Source organism: Drosophila virilis, chromosome 4 (genome assembly GCF_030788295.1).
Source record: "Drosophila virilis strain 15010-1051.87 chromosome 4, Dvir_AGI_RSII-ME, whole genome shotgun sequence".
Taxonomy (NCBI): domain Eukaryota; kingdom Metazoa; phylum Arthropoda; class Insecta; order Diptera; family Drosophilidae; genus Drosophila; species Drosophila virilis.
This window is the reverse complement of record NC_091546.1, coordinates 18,146,949-18,162,873: the sequence shown is the minus strand read 5'-3', so window position 1 is coordinate 18,162,873 and position 15,925 is coordinate 18,146,949. Positions and strand designations below refer to the sequence as shown.

The following is a 15,925-nucleotide window of genomic DNA, read 5'->3' as shown; positions in this document are numbered from 1 at the left end:
CATCTTTATATGTGGCATGATCTTTGCTTACGTTGTAGTTGCCTATTAAAATGCTGCCACAGAGTTGGTTGCCCTTCAGGCTGAGTTTCTTTAGGGGGGGACTGTCATTTGGGCTGCCTTCTGGCTTTTGGCCAGAGATGGAGCCGCGTTTTATGGCCAGTTCAGAGGTGTTGCTGTCGTTGTCTTTACTATTATTGTTGTTGTTGTTGTTGTTGCTGTTGTTCTCGTTGACATTGCTGGCCGTAACTTTTAATTTCGATTTGTTTACCTCGGTCGTTTTCTTTACGGCCTTAAGCATTGTTTGTCTACGTTTACGTTTTTCCGGGCGGAGGTAAGGTCCGAGTGGTAACAACTTACCACACTGCATGCATGAACAAACACGCCGAGCCAAAACGGCCAAAACTGAGCTAAAGCACCAGCAAAATTGGATATGATTATACAAATAACTCCAGAACTAAATTTTCACTCGACGAGCACACATACGAAATATCTTAATTGCATTGCATATAATACGATTATGAAATAATTTTTAACCTTTTATCCAAGTATTTAAAACAATGTTAATCTCAAGATCTGCCTCCAGACAAGACAATCTACACCGGATCCAGGTCTATGCACAACTGAAGACTACTTGCCGTTACGACAAGCCAAAACTGTAACGCTTGAGAGAACGCCACGGTTGCCGTTCCAACTCTCCCCCGTCCTCATATGCTTTTCATGGGTTCGTTGCAATACGACGATGTGTCTAAGCAGCTTTTCGATTGTGTGTGCCATACGAGAGCTCTGGCGCAACAATTATGTCTTGTTTCCGAAATACAGTGCACTCTCCTTATATTAAACTTGAGTTTAACTATATTCAAATAATAATTAAAACTAGCCTAGCAGATATTTATATGGCATATATCCTATATGGTCGGAGTCGACTTTTTCTGATCTAAGCTAATCTAATCTAATGGATAAATATATAATTATGTATAGATACGTATATATAGTCCAATAAAACATGTATTTGCAGAATGTATTTGAATCTGCAAACACGAAATTGTTTATTAGACAGTAATAAAATAAGATCCTGATTAATTTAAAAAAAAATACTTTAAATTAAACTGCTTAAAAGTTAACATAAAATCTAAATGTTACACTTAGTCAGTATTTACTGTACTTAAAAGGGGTTGCTCACAAAAATGAATGTCCGCCAGGCCAGAGCAGAGCCATTCGTCAAGTCTGCATATCGAACGTGCACTCTAAATGGAGTTTAGCTTAGCCCCCAAAGTATTGGGGAGCGCGAGAGCTCTCAAGATCCATACTCACCATGCACTGGTTGTCTTGAAATAGCTATACATATACATAGGTACAGTACTTATATACATATACGTTGTTGTGTATTACAACTTTAATTTGACACAGCTTTTTAACAATGAATGGAGAATGGCTTTTAGATATCGTATATCTACAAATTTTCAAGGTATGATATAGTTAAATGAGAATGAATGATAGTACAAAAAAAAAAAGGCATTTGTCTTTTAGCTTTGTGTTTTTTTTTTGTTTACACGAATTTAAGAAACAATTTGTTTTTTATTTTTCACTGAAATATAATAATCATTTGTCATGCACTTACGCATTAGCAGAAACTCTTTTAATAATGTATTTCATTTCATTTCAATATTGTTTGTTTTTGTTTTTGTTTTTGCTGGATGATTTGCATTTGTTTTTCTTCTTAATTTCGTTTTTTTTTTTTTGTAGGTTTTTGCTCCATAAAAAAGGTAACAACGTTTTTTACATAACGTAACCAAAACAAAAAAAAAAAAAACGCAGGCATTTAGGTTCTAACTGTGGGCGTGATCTAAGCCATTACATAAATCTCAACTTGGCCATAAATTAACTCTATATATACATATATTTTTATACGTATTGTTTTTGCATTACCTATGGTCAAGTACGAGGTTATATTAATATAAAAAAAAATAAAGTAACGCGTTTTATACATAATATACGCCATATTCTATTATATATGTTTTGTGTAGGTATATATGTATATGTGTATACGCACACATATATATATATATCATAATCTATATAATACAATGTAAAAACCAATTCTAAAATCTGTTTAAACAAAGAAGCAGCAAAAATAAATAATTACTAGTATGAAAAATTGTAGTTATAATTAGATTAATAGTTAACGTTAACTAAGCACATTCTCTCTCACTCGCGCGCGCGCTCTCACTCTCAATTAAGAGTTAAGTGCGTGTGCGTGCGCGAGTATGGTGTGAGTGTGTGTGTGTGTGTGTGCTACACTACGCTCTTTTTGTTTATACACATTTGTCGGGTATTTGCTAACATATTATTGTAATGCTAAAATTGTGGTTTTACTTGCTTTTTGCTTATGTTTTCTTGTATTTCTTCTTATATCCGTTTTGCGCTTAAAACTATAATTTTTTTTCCCATACATTACGCACGCAATTACACATAGATATTTGTTACGTCACAAACATAAATTGCGTGAAGTCCTGCTGCTAACTTACAAATGTCAATTGAAATCTTTTCGTTTTACATCTATTGCTTCATTTAACAGCTGCTTTAACTACCGTTTGATCGCTTCTCGTAAAGTAAACTGTTTTTGCTTCTTCTTTTTTTATGCGTATAACTAAAATATAAGAAATATTCGTATAAGGGCTCGCATTATACATAGATATAGTATTTTATATATATATATATAACTACATTTACTGTCTGCATAATTTCCCTGTGATCTGCAAGGTTGTTAATTGTTTTGTAATTTTTTTTGTTATTTTTATCTTTTTGTTTTTTTTTTTTTTTAGTTATAGGCGACTTGTTCTGGCTAACGCAATTTGCAAAAATGTCTTAAGCTAAGAGACGTGGCTAAAGGCGTGAAATTTGATTTCCGCACTTTTACAAACGCTATAAATGTTCAATTGTGTAAGTAGTTAAGAATTACAATAAGTATTAATTATATATATATATATATATATGTATTAATTATATATATATATATATATGTGTATAGGTGTGTGTGGGGGTAGGGGAAGGGGGGGTGTCTGTGATTTTAATATACATGGCTTATTTGCCCATGCTGGTCAATGCCGCTGCCGTTGCCGTTGGCGTCGTCGCTGGCACATTCTTAAGCATATTGCCAACATCCTTGTGTTCCGTTAGATTGGGGCCATCCATGCTGCCCGGATTATTGGATGTACTATAGTCCAGCTTGTAGTTGGCACTGCGCGTCACATCCTCCATGGACGCCTCCTGGCAGTCCCGGCCGCTGTGCGTCTGTGAACCGCAATTATAGCAGGAGATGATCTTCTGGGCGACACCGCTGCTCGCTCCGGTTATGGGACAAACAGTTAGCGTGCTGTATGGCGCTGCGGCAACTGTTGCGGCCAGCAACTGTTGCTGCTGCTGCTGCTGAGGGGCGGGCGTTTGCGTTTGCACTGTGACCGCATTCGTGCTGATGACCGCCGCCGAATTGCGACCCAATTGTGCCGCCGTTACAACAGAAGGGGGCGCGCCCGCTGGCGTTGCTGTAACGGGCACGGGCGGGTACGCCAGGCCGGCATGATATGCCGGATATATTAGCTCACTGTTATGCGGCGGTGGCAACGAAAACCGAAAGGAACTGTGCAGCGTATGCGGCGGCGGCGCATGATGCGCCTTTATCAACGTCGGTGGCGGTCCACGTCCGCTTGCCGTATGATATGAATATGTGGCTGTATTATACGCTGCGGCAGTTGGCGGTGGTTGCTGCGGTTGTTGCTGTTGTTGTTGTTGCTGCTGCTGCTGCTGTTGTTGTGGCTGCAACAGCACCGTTGTTGTCGGCGCATTAACTGCAGACGGACTTATGAGCAGCGCCTGCTGCTGCTGCAATGTCGGAGCCTCGCTGGGATTGCTCGTCGCATAGATTTGCTGATAGCTCTTTTCCACACCGTTGCGCCCATTCAGACGCTGCTGCAGGCTGAGCTGCTGCTGCTGCTTGTTGCTAAGATGATGCTTTTGCTGCTGCTGCTGCTGCTGCTGCTGATAACTGATGCCCACTGTATGGTTGGTCAGCGTGGGTGTGGGCGTTTCCGGTGGCGTTGTCTCGCCGCACGAACCATTCGAGCAGCCGGACTCGCTGCTGGTCGTGGCTGCACTTTTACAAGAATTCATACGCGACGAGCCGCTGCCATCATCATTTATATGCATATTATGCATCGTCTGGGCAAGTGTGCTCGGTTTGATGTAGCTGTTCATCTGATAATGCGCCTGCTGCTGTTGCTGCTGCTGTGCATCTTGACTTACCGGCGACTGTTGCTGCTGCTGGTGTGAGGGCATATACGCATTCGCATTGATACGCTGATGTGCCACACGTGGATAACTTGCGTTGCGTATAATACTGGACAGGCTGTTGCCGCCGCCATCACTGATGCCCTGCAAGAATTAATATGAAAATATATAATTAATAATTATAATTATGTTTGTATATATACAGTTGATTAATGCAAAGCCCTAAGTTATAATTTAAATTTGACATGGAAGAACCTAGTTTTATAAAAACTGTAGTTATTGCGGACTCGGAGATTGACCAGACCATATTATGTCATCTTTTGATCACAAACGATCCATGCTTAAAAGCCTTGATTCTTGGACTCACCTCGTCGAAATGCTTGACGTGCTGCGACGTCAAATTGACGTCTACGCTGCCAACGGACGTTGACGTTGGCGGTGGCGTTGTCTCCACAGAGGGTCGACGCGTATGCTTGATGCCGGCCGCCAAACGTTGTGGCAAGCTGCGCAGCTGCTGCTGCTGCTGCTGCTGCTGCTGCTGTTGCTGTTGCTGTTGCTGCTGTTGCTGCTGCTGCTGCAGTGGAGCACTACTGCCGCGTTCACGCTGAGGACTGGTGGTGCGACTGCTCGACGGCGATGACTGCTGGCTGCTTAGCATGGGCGAGCTGGCTTGCGGCGGCACCTGATGATCCAGGCTCTGTGGCTGAGGCGGCGGCGGCACTGCATACATGTTCCGCATACACCAAGCGTTGGCCGCCGCTGCAGCAATGGCATTTGTGTCTGGAATGGTGATGTTAGATTGCATCAAATGCTGCATGCCGTCAACGTCTGCGCCGGCCATTAGCTGCAAATGGAGGGGATTCAAAATTGTAAGAAAGAGAATAGTTAGCAAATCAGATCATTTGCAGAACAGTGAAAGCTCTTTTTTGGTCAGATAACTACGTTTCCACTTCTCAGTGGGAACTACATGAGATAGTACATATAATATAATTAGCATTGTATACAAGAAATTGAAAGTTTGGTATTGTTTGAAAAGCAATAAAGTGGTCAATACTAAAAGACTTCATATTCGAACGATCGGTTCCATGAATATATGATGTATATTCCATCCGATCCGGCCAACTCAGACATATATACAATCCAATGCATTAAGACGGATCTATAGCAAGTTACAAACAAAGTAAAACTAGGAGACTAACTTGCAGTTAGGCGGACATGACTATATCGATTCGCCTGTTAATAATGAAGACAAATATATAATTATATTTTTTATGAAATTGATGTCATATTCGAGAATTCGTCCGTTAGTAGAGCTTTTACTGTATTACAAATGGCTAAAACCATTGAAAAAAGAAACTGATTACTTACCTTGGTCCAAGGCTGTGGGAACAGTATGGGCGGGTTCACCGGCTGCGATTGCATCATTTGCACCATGGGATGATGAAAAGGCGGCGGCGGTGGCTGCTGCTGTTGCTGCTGAAGCAAGTGCTGTGGATGCGCCGCCTGTGGCTGTTGTGGCTGTTGTTGCTGTTGTTGCTGTTGCTGCTGCTGCTGTTGGTTTATGATTTGCGTTGATTCATCCGCCATACGCTTGATTTCCTTAATCTTGGCCAGTATTTCGCCGCATTTGGTGTTCTGGTGATAGGAGAAGACCGGATGTTTTGCAGCCATTGTATAGACGAGTAACAGCTCCAGGAACGTATCCTGATCGTTAATGCTGGCAAAATCGCGCTCCCCCCAGCATTCGAGGGTGCGAAAGATTTCGGTCACACAATTCCGATTGCAGGCACGTATAAGCGCCAAATAGAGCGCCATCTTGCGGCGAATCTTCTTATCTGTTGGCTCGCCCTTCTGGCAATTGTACATGTCGGCAGCCAAATCCTGCGGATTATTGGCGCGCAACTCCATGCCCCGCAATTCAGGTGAATCACGCCGACCGAGCTCCTCCAGACAGGTGCCCAGGAAGCGCAACTCAAACGGCAGGCATGCCTCGAACAGTGAACACATGGTATCGATGCGATTGTAGCTCTCCAGAGTCTTAAACCACTGTAGGACGTCTTTTGGACAAATCATTTCCAATTTTGTTGTGGCACGCACGCATCTACTACGAAGTCTAGCCTGGAGTGTTTATATGTAGGGGTGTGTGTGTGCCTTTGTGTGTATGTGTATTTGTGTGCCTGTGCGTGTGTGTGTGTGTGTGTGTATAGTGGCTGCTGCTCTAGTTACGTGTGGTGGGTGCAAAAACCACAAGAACAGCAACAACAATAATAAACACAACAACAACAACGTCGATTGTCGATTTGTATAGAGCAGCAGCTGCTGCTGTTGCTCCTCCACTCGCTTCTGCGTTTGCTCGTTGCTTGGCGGCAGCTAATTAACTTTTACGCACGTTTTTCACTCTCTTGTTTTGGCGTTTACTTTTTCCTTTTCTATTTTTTTTTTTTGCGCTTGACGCTTCACAAAGACGACAACGACTGCGACTGCTGCTGCTGTTGCTGCTACTGCTGCCCACTACTAGTTTGTCGCATACATTTGCGGGCGCTGCTGCATCAATGTGGCCAGAGAGACTCCACAATTTACTCGCTGCTACTGGACGACTCGTCGCTGCCACAGAATGCTGTGGCTGCTGGTTACTTGCATGTAGTTTTTCTACTATAAACGCGCACATGCACTGCTTTTTATCTATCTGAACACAATTTGCAAGCTCATACTTTGTTTTTTGTTATTTTTTACCATTTGCGCACTTTACATTTTTCGCTGCGTGGTGTGTTTTCACAAAATTTTCTGCTTTCTGCTCCAAGAATAATGCAACTAGATAGGGTTGTTGATATTGCAAAGATGTATCGATTATTTGCAAATGCTCGATAGGTTTTTCTCTTTGCAGCATGCGTAACTATCGATAGGGCATGGCCGCCACACACAATTATGAATAGTTTTGATCTACATTTATGTCCTTATTTTAAAATCTTAATGCTAGCTCATAGTTAAATTAGTTAATTATGTATGCGCTGTATATAATGCCATGTATTTGAACGGAAATAATGTTTCAATAGTTATATATTGATTAAACACAAATTTTCGTTTTCGTTTCGACGTTTAGCAACACACTCAACGCATACTTTACAGCACTTTAACTTGACTTATCCAAATTTTTGGAAAATACCGCAATACATTATACTAATCTTTCTTGATAACATTTATGTCGTCCAAGTTTACAAATTTGGAAAATGAATTTTATTATGTTAATTGGTTCACACATCTATGAAATATTAATATATGTTTGAGTGCATAGCATGCGCTTAGAAACCATCTTCATCATCTTCGGCCATCTCCTTGGCCAACTCCAAATCCTGCTGTTCGCGTTCGCGTCGTTCCTCGGCGCTCTCCAAGTCCTTGCCGTACGATTTGGGAGGATAACGCATGGCCTTAACGCTCTGATTGTGTAGGTTCAAGCAAAAGGAGATGCGCTCATGGAAAGCCAATTGAGGTTCGCGTGTGCTATAAATATCGGTGCTCTCCTTGCTGCGCATATAATTCTGGGCGGGATCCAAGGTGGCTTCAATGACACCATCACGTATGGCCTTGGACACAATAAATTCAGCATCCTCGGCCGAGTCAAGCATCAAACGCTTAGCTATATCCTTGGGTGAGATGCGCGAATAGGACAGTCCAATGGAGCGAATGGCCGTCTTGATGACATTGTGGCGCAGTCGTATGATTAGCGTAAATGTGTGATCCATCTGGAATTTGGGTCCAAACTGTGACACAACATCACCGAAACGCTTTAGATTACCCAGCCGCACAGCCTGTGTGAGCTGGAAATACGGACCCAGAGATTGGCGCAAACCCGCCTGGCGGAATACCACACGTTCCGGTATGTTGCCCAGCAACAGCTCCACAACTATAATCAGCTTCTGAACAGTCTGACGGAATCCAATCGCGGCATGCTGCGGAGATTTGCGCAAAGCCTGCACCAGATGCTTGTGCGCATCGCTATACTCCAGCTTGGCGGCCTTGATGCGACCCAAGTAATAAAGGAAACGCGCCCATTCATTGTTGCTGGCCGACTCCGGGTATACAGACTTCTTGACCAGCTTATCGGCCTGGTCATACAGCGCATAATGCAAATAGTTACGCAGCAGACAATTCAGAAGCACCGCCTGTCCCTCGAAATCATTGCGCAGCGTTGCGGTTCGCAGGCGGGCATGCAAAAAGGCGCGTATGCCCTCCAGGGCATTGTTAAGCTCCGCGACGCGTGAATGGTAAAAATATGACTTTGCGCCAATCAGATCCAATGTCCGACGATTTTGTATCGATATTTTGGACATAAGAGCCTCCGAGCAAACGCCAGCGCGTTTCAAATCGCTTGCATCTATCAATTTGACCAGCAACAGCAGATAGAAATACGCATCCACCTCGGCAATGGGTGCTTTTGTGGCCACCTGCTTTTTGGCCACATCGGGCAATTCGGTGGCATCTTTTTCCACTGCTGGTGTCAGAGACAACGCTGACTCACGATCGGCGCCAACTGGATAGATACTCTGTGCCAGGTTCCGGAAGACGACGCCATTCAGTTTACGTCGTGTGTTAGGCAAATTGCGGAGCACACGAAGAATAAAACTAAATTTGGTTTTATTTTATATATTTGCTTGCTGGAAGCTTAAAAACGTCTCCATTGACCACTTACCGCGATTCCTTAGAAGCCACGGACTTTTCTATCTGACGTATTTGCTCGCGTATTTCCTGGACAGTAGCGAGATCCTGATTTTTCTTTTCGTCAGCTAGTGTTTCGGGTGTTGCGTCAACCTCCATTTCAACGTCTTGTGTAACAGCATCGGTAGCAGCGTTTGTCATTTTATAAGAGTCTCACGATTTGCGTATAATTACTGTTTGTATTTTTTAATATTAATTTTCTTCCGAATTCGACATACAAAATTGCCAAGTAATGCCAGGCTCTAGAGATGACCGATAGTTGTGATAAACGTATTACATGTTACTCTGACGCTATGTTAAAGTCACAGCTATCGATATATCTCTGTGCAAAATCAGCCACGGCTGCCATATATTTATGTTAATATGCAAATTAAGATTTCAAAATAAAGTACTTGGAAATATGTAGTTATCATGTAAGTGTTCTTTCGAATAAAACATTCTCATGATAATACAATTTTTGGCACATATTCATTTTTCCAAGCGGCAATTAGCTGTGAGCGCTGTTAGTAACATTTTTGCCGACTGTTAAGTTAACAGTGAAACGAGTAACTCCAATCAGAACCACTCAACAGCTGTTTTTTTCACTGAACGTTATGATATAGCATAACAATAAATAAAATTTATGAATTAAAATAAACTAAACTCAATTATCATTCAGTGAACAGAAATTTATACAAATATGCTACGTTGCCGACATGTTATGCGCCAGCTTCAAGCGCCACTACAACGTGCCTACTCAGCCGGATCGAACACGCCTGACGGCAACGATCCAAACGATAAACATCCTATAAGGCGCACATTCCGTTTGCTTGGCAATGATATGCGCAAGATTAAGGAATTCTTTGTGCCCAAGGATGACAAGTACGAGGACGAGGATAAGCCACAGCCCATTGCCACAAGCAGAAAATTCAACTTTGGCGGCGACAAGGGAAACGTAGACGAATTCCAAACACACTGCGATGTGCTCATTATCGGAGGCGGCGGCATTGGCAGCTCCATAGCCTATTGGCTCAAGCAGAAGGCCCGCGATGGCCTCAACGTGGTTGTAGTGGAAAAAGATGAGCAGGTTTGTGTCTGTATTCCACTGAAGAAACAGCCAACTGTATTCAGCTTTTATGTAATTCCAGCATAAGCGGTGCGCAACACATGTGTCCATCAATGGCCTCTCCCATCACTTTTCCCTGCCGGAGAACATACAAATGTCGCTGTTTGGTGCCGAGTTTCTGCGCGATGCTGCAGAACACTTTGGCACCGATATACCGCTCAAATATACGCCACATGGCCAGCTGGTCCTTGCTAACGAAGCGGATGCGCAGATGCTTAAGGAAACATCTCAGCTACAGAATGAGCTGGGCGCACGCAACGAGCTGCTGACGTCGGAACGTTTGGCCTCTAGATTTCCTTGGCTGAATACCGAGGGCATTGCACTTGGCTGCGTTGGACTGGAGCGCGAAGGTTGGTTTGATCCCTGGGCGCTGTTATCAAATTATAAACGTGCTGCCTGTGGCTATGGCGGGCACTTTGTGAATGGCGAAGTCGTCGATTTTGTGTTCAAGAGGCAAGACGATATCATTCTCACGGGCTCCAATGACGGCAGCTATCACAGTTTGGACAAGGTGGTCGTACAACTGCCGGACGGCTCGAAGAGCACAATTAAGTTCGCGCTTTGCGTTATCGCGGCGGGCATCAACAGTAGCAAAGTAGCACGGCTAGCGCATATTGGCCGGGAGGCGGGCATATTGCGTGTGCCCCTGCCTATAGATGCGCGCAAGCGTTATATGTACAAGATAAGCACGCAGGAGCAAAATGCGCCCGGCATGGCAATGCCCATGATCGTGGACACAGCGGGCACATTTATACGTCGACTGGGCCTGGGTGGAAACTATGTGTGCGGTCACAATGCACTGCCTGGCGAGGAAGTCAACAGCGATAATTTAGATATAGATCCAACATATTTTGATACGAAGATTAGACCGGGCCTCATCGAACGTGTGCCGGCTTTTGCTTCCGCTCAAGTGGTTAATAGTTTGGCCGGGCTCTACGACTACAACGTGTACGATGAGAATGGCATTTTGGGCGCGCATCCATATTATCATAATCTGTATATTGCCAGCGGCTTCAGTGGGCAGGGCATACAGCAAACGCCGGCGTTGGGTCGTGCCATCTCCGAGCTTATTATGGACGGGCAGTTTCGCACGTTGGATTTATCCCGTTTGAGTTTTGATCGCTTAATTGTAGATAAGCCTATGTATGAGTTTAATGCTTTAAATTAAATTGTAATTTATTACTTCTGAAACCAATGAAATTTTCGCTACAAAAAAAAAAAAGCCAACGCAAAATCCTATTATTTAAATTGGCCTGGTGCTGGGCCAAACAGTCCGCCGCCCTGTTTGCTAGCCGCACGCGATGGCGCAAAGCCCAACAGCTTCTGTATGTTCTGGCGTATTGACATGGTGCAGAGTATATAAAGGAAGATGAAGGAACAGTCGGTGTAATCATCGCCGGACAGATTCCGATGGCTCAGACCCTGTATCCAGGAGATGGGCGTAAAAGGCAATTGTGCCACAACGCGTCCATCAAATATGCTATTGAACATGCTCAACAGAGCGGTAAATGCGAATCCCGTGGCAAACATAGATTTCATTTTGACCAGCGACAGGTCACGATTGTTGTTCTTCAGTTTCTCCTCATACCGCTCGATTTTCTTTTTCACCGATTTGTCCAACGAATCTCCATGTGTTTCCTTGCGTCGCTCCACTAAATTGATGTCGCGCGACTTATAGTTATCCAGCATAATTAAATGAAAACTTATGTTTCTAGCTACTTACACTTTTTACTCTGTTTATCCACCTCTGTCTTTAGCCTCTGATATTTTTCGGTGCGGTAGACCAGCAGCCAAGTAAGTCCTATAAATGAATACGTGTACATTGTTCACTTTTTTTCATAGCGTCAATATCTAGCTTTCTATTAAATACATACCCTCTCCCAAAAATGCGGTGCATATTGATATAAATACAATTAAAAACGTGTCAGACCACATTTTTTTTCTATTCTAAAGTAAAATTTTAATGAATTAATTCGATACCGATTGGAACACAAGTGACCGACATAATGTTATCGAAATACAGCTGTACAAGGAAATCGATACTTGTTTGCTGTGTGAAATGAGTACTTTAGGAGCGAATTTTGAACTGTTTAACTTACACTTTTCAATTATTTGGTAAACCCTTTCGCATTTTTCTTATTTCTTAATTTAGAATTTCTTTAAAAGTAATATCAGAAGTAGCTTGCAATGTATAGAAAACCATCTCTACAACAATTCTAAAGATAACTATTACAAAATGGTAAATATATTATATATGATATATTATTTTAAGAATCCTACCGTATGCCAGAACAAAGAGAAGTTAAATTTTTGGCATGGTCACAAGCTTGCCTTCTGTAATTTAGTTATATTTAAGTTCTTTAAAAATTTCAATTAGTTACAATAATTCAATTAATTAATTTGCATTTGTTGTTTAAATATATATTTATATAGTTATGTATGAATAGGCGAAATCAAACACTTGCGGCTAGAGTTTTAGGACTCCGGACAGAGACAAATCCAATAGGTCGCGATTGCCGTACTATTGACTGACGCCTGCTGTTCTGTTGTTGGGGAGTTGAAGCTGTAGTTGTTGCGCTGTAAAAAGCTACATTTGGGAAAGAAATCAAATCAAGTTATGTATGTATATATATATATATAGGTATATATAGAACAGCAAATAGAGAAGGGGGAGGAAAAAAAAGAAATTGAAATCTCATTGTTAGGTTTCTTTGTCGAGTCATTAGGGGAAAAATATTCAAATTGAAGTACACTGACTTCAAGTTGAATATTTTAACTCAGAACAAATGGCAAAATAAAAAATGTTGGGCTTTGATGAGAAAAACCACTGAAATGAATTGCTGCCGTATTTGCTTGCTGTTTTTTTTTTTTTCTTCCTTATGTTGTTGTTTTAAAATGTTTTGTCATCGTTTTGACTTCATTTGTTTTTGTTTTATTTCGGTAGTTCACTTAGTTACTGTCTAGTAACGCCGTCGCTCCCTATCGCGACTGCGCGAACGTCGACGTTCGTTGGAGCGATTCCGACGATTATCCCGGGGACGATCGCGCTCCTTTTCACGTTCACGCTCCTTGAGGCGCTCTTCACGCTCCTTGATACGCTGTTTGTGTTCCTCGATGCGTTTCTGACGGAACGCCTCCTTTTCCGCAATCTTTTAGGACAATCAAATCAAAAATCATTAGCTACCAGGAATTAGATGCATTGCATGCGCATTTACTTACTGCTTCGGGTGTCAGGGGCAGCCAATAAATGCACGGCGTGCCCTTAGTTTTGCGAAAAAGATCATCTAGTAGCCTGATGGGTGGTTCATTTTCCTTCTTTCTGACTTTTAACGCTGCGCAACGATGCACATTATTATACATTTTATCTTTATAATGCAGCATATTTCTTACCTGGTGAGCCGCTCCTGCTGCGACCATGCACACGTTGTTCGCTGCGATCACGTTCTCGTTCACGTCCTCCACGCTCGCGCTCGCGTTCTCTTGAACGTTTACGATCCAGCACAGTGCGCTCGGCATCATCGCCGCCTTTACCGCGATCTGAATCGCGCAATCTGGAGTCGATTCGTTCCTTGCTGCTGCGGCGTCTGTCGTTGCTTAATTTGTCGCGCTCATTGGGCTCCTTTTTGCCTACATCCCATTCGCGAACCGGACGTGCCGGCTGTTATGGGAGAGAATTTCGATTTAGTAGGTGTTAAGCCAAAAGTTGGAAACTAATTTTGATTCTCTACCTTTTTCTCGCTTGCATCCAAACGCGACCAAGTGTTGCCCGAGTGCTGATTATCCCTAGTATTGTCCTGCGGATATTTGGGTGCCTCATTTTTGGTCGATTGTATAGCACGATCCATGTCTGTTCGGCTGCCAAAGTCGACATTCAAGCACTTGGGATTCGAGACCGGCCAACGTACGCCATGCAGGGCATGACGTGTTTCAATAGCTTCGCTGTAAATTATAAAAATTAAACAACACTTTAGTATTGTGCGAGTCGAGGTGAAAGTGAAACCAAAGTACGTACTCCTCCGTGGCATATGCAACATAACATTTGGACTTGATGCGATCAATCCAGAAGCCATCCTCTTCAATGATCTTGCCCGTACGCGCCAGCAGCCCCTTGAGCTGCAGCACAGTAAACGGACGCACCAGATTGGTAATGAAGAGCACATGGCTGGCACGATTGCGCGCTGGACTTGGTGAGCGGGCAACAGCAATTGCTTTGGAGGCGGCGGGCTCGATAGCTGTCTTAGTTGTAGCTGGTACCGTTGGCGTCTCTTTCTCATGATTTAATTTTGATTGCGATTTCTGTTGCTGTTGATGTTGTTGTTGCTCCTCATCTGTTGCGTTACCCTCATCCCGATCCTTTGTGACACGCAGTTCGGGAGTTAACGACCGCTCGTCCGTTTCATGATCGCTGGTCACTAGACCTTCCTCTTCCGATGATGATTCCAGTTGCACATCGCTGAGCGGCACAGGATTCACCACATCGGCTATGATGTTCTTTAGTGAATCCGTTGATATGGCCAATACGGGTGGTGCACGTTCGGCCACTTTCTTGCTTAGCCACTTGCGTTTGCGCACAGAGCGCTGTGTTTGTGTCACAGTTTCTTGTTTATCGCTATTTGGGTGCTCCTTGTTCGTTTGTTTCTCTGCTGATTGCTCTACTTTATCCTTGTGGTTCTCCTTCTGCTCATCGATTTTGAGTGCCAGCTTGGTGTCGTCTGATTCGGGTTCTTCTGTTTGGTCTGATCTCTCGTTGTTCCGTTCTTCCATGTCCTCTGTTTGAATGTCTAATACATCGCTTGTGGTTTTTAGATGCACTTCATCCTTACTTGCTGTTAAGCTTAAAGAAGAAGCAACTTTTACCTCTTCCACGGCAGCCTCCTCATTGGTGCTATCCTTTTCCGGTTCCACCCCTTCCTTAGAGGCATCATCGTTGTGTTGCTCCACGCTCTTCTCCGGCGTCTTCTCTGCGTTTTCCACCTCTTTCGGCTTTATCAAGGCATCCGCTGTGTCTGTGTCTGTATCGGTTACTGTCTCTGATCCCTTATGCTGTTCCGTTTCGGACTGCGGCTCATCGGGTTTGTTGGCCGTTTCCTTTTCTGCCGATACCTTGTTATCGATATCGATGTTCTTGTTGCTGCTTGCCTTCGCCAGCACCGCATCCGACCCATTTTCTACTTCCTCGGGTATGGTTTCCACCTTGCGCTCGCTGCTCTTCTCGCGCTGACTGCTAGCGCTTTGGCGCTTTTTCGGTGTCGTGCGTGTATTGCGGCTTTTGCGCACTGGCGATGCGGCATGTTCTTCGCTTGAGGCGCGCTCCCCACGTTCCTCATTGATTTCTTCAATTGTTGGTGGCGCTTTTGTTTCTTCTGTTTTCTCTACAACCGTCTCATCCTCGGTTTTCTCATTTTCCGATACTTTGCGCGATCGGCGACTGCGACGTGCCGGCAAAGGTGCTGGCGATGTAGATTTTTTTCGCTCGCTACGACGTCTCATAGCTGTAACTAAAAAAAAACTGTTCTTGCCGCACACCTATGCCACTGGTAAATAAAACACTGAAATAAAATGCTATTGCACTTGATTTTAAACGTGGGCAGTACGCGATTAAATCGCACGCACAATTCTTTCCTTAATTTGCGGCGTGCAACGTTTTGATTACTCGCACAAGAAAATTTTTTGTTGCCAGCGAAAAGCGTCAATCCGCCATCAATAGGCAGGGTTGCTTTTTAGTTGCAGTCAATGCTTTTCAACTATCGCGTGTTCTAGCAATCGATAGTTTTCAGACCTTTGAGAATATGATAGGATAAAAATATCATGAATAAAAAGGAT

General features: G+C 43.4%; 6 protein-coding genes across 8 annotated transcripts in view; 1 reads left to right on the top strand and 5 right to left on the bottom strand.

The window, feature by feature from the left end:
* The window catches only part of Phlpp (PH domain leucine-rich repeat protein phosphatase), a 45,086-nt gene extending 44,032 nt beyond the window's left edge, over positions 1-1,054 (bottom strand). The window contains exons 1-2 of one of the 3 annotated variants that reach the window (XM_015172517.3): positions 535-1,042; positions 32-407 (exon numbers count right to left, since the gene is read on the bottom strand). In XM_015172517.3, coding sequence (XP_015028003.1) covers positions 32-367 — 336 coding nt within the window. In that variant the 5' untranslated portion in view covers positions 368-407; positions 535-1,042. Of the gene's footprint in view, positions 1-31 lie in introns of all 3 variants that reach the window. The other 2 variants (XR_011416560.1, XM_002051498.4) reach the window with 2 other exon arrangements.
* A 737-nt stretch (positions 1,055-1,791) lies between these two features.
* Positions 1,792-7,130, bottom strand: LOC26531443 (myb-like protein AA). Its single transcript, XM_015173448.3, has 3 exons — positions 5,653-7,130; positions 4,652-5,128; positions 1,792-4,428 (listed from the first exon to the last, which is right to left on the bottom strand). Exons 1-3 carry the CDS (start codon positions 6,355-6,357, stop codon positions 3,082-3,084), a joined length of 2,529 nt encoding a protein of 842 aa, XP_015028934.1. The 5' UTR covers positions 6,358-7,130; the 3' UTR covers positions 1,792-3,081.
* A 365-nt stretch (positions 7,131-7,495) lies between these two features.
* Rpn3 (regulatory particle non-ATPase 3) lies at positions 7,496-9,261 on the bottom strand. The gene is made up of 2 exons (XM_002051499.4): positions 8,972-9,261; positions 7,496-8,904 (listed from the first exon to the last, which is right to left on the bottom strand). The coding sequence occupies exons 1-2, from the start codon at positions 9,136-9,138 to the stop codon at positions 7,584-7,586; spliced, it is 1,488 nt and encodes a 495-aa protein (XP_002051535.1). The 5' UTR covers positions 9,139-9,261; the 3' UTR covers positions 7,496-7,583.
* Positions 9,262-9,544: 283 nt separating this feature from the next.
* On the top strand, positions 9,545-11,293 carry l(2)37Bb (lethal (2) 37Bb). The gene is made up of 2 exons (XM_002051500.4): positions 9,545-10,063; positions 10,125-11,293. The coding sequence occupies exons 1-2, from the start codon at positions 9,677-9,679 to the stop codon at positions 11,268-11,270; spliced, it is 1,533 nt and encodes a 510-aa protein (XP_002051536.1). The 5' UTR covers positions 9,545-9,676; the 3' UTR covers positions 11,271-11,293.
* LOC6628068 (calcium load-activated calcium channel) lies at positions 11,261-12,134 on the bottom strand. The gene is made up of 3 exons (XM_002051501.4): positions 11,977-12,134; positions 11,826-11,903; positions 11,261-11,754 (listed from the first exon to the last, which is right to left on the bottom strand). The coding sequence occupies exons 1-3, from the start codon at positions 12,035-12,037 to the stop codon at positions 11,342-11,344; spliced, it is 552 nt and encodes a 183-aa protein (XP_002051537.1). The 5' UTR covers positions 12,038-12,134; the 3' UTR covers positions 11,261-11,341.
* A 295-nt stretch (positions 12,135-12,429) lies between these two features.
* On the bottom strand, positions 12,430-15,811 carry Acn (apoptotic chromatin condensation inducer acinus). The gene is made up of 5 exons (XM_002051502.4): positions 14,115-15,811; positions 13,831-14,041; positions 13,493-13,760; positions 13,322-13,434; positions 12,430-13,251 (listed from the first exon to the last, which is right to left on the bottom strand). The coding sequence occupies exons 1-5, from the start codon at positions 15,590-15,592 to the stop codon at positions 13,063-13,065; spliced, it is 2,259 nt and encodes a 752-aa protein (XP_002051538.1). The 5' UTR covers positions 15,593-15,811; the 3' UTR covers positions 12,430-13,062.
* Positions 15,812-15,925: the final 114 nt, after the last annotated feature.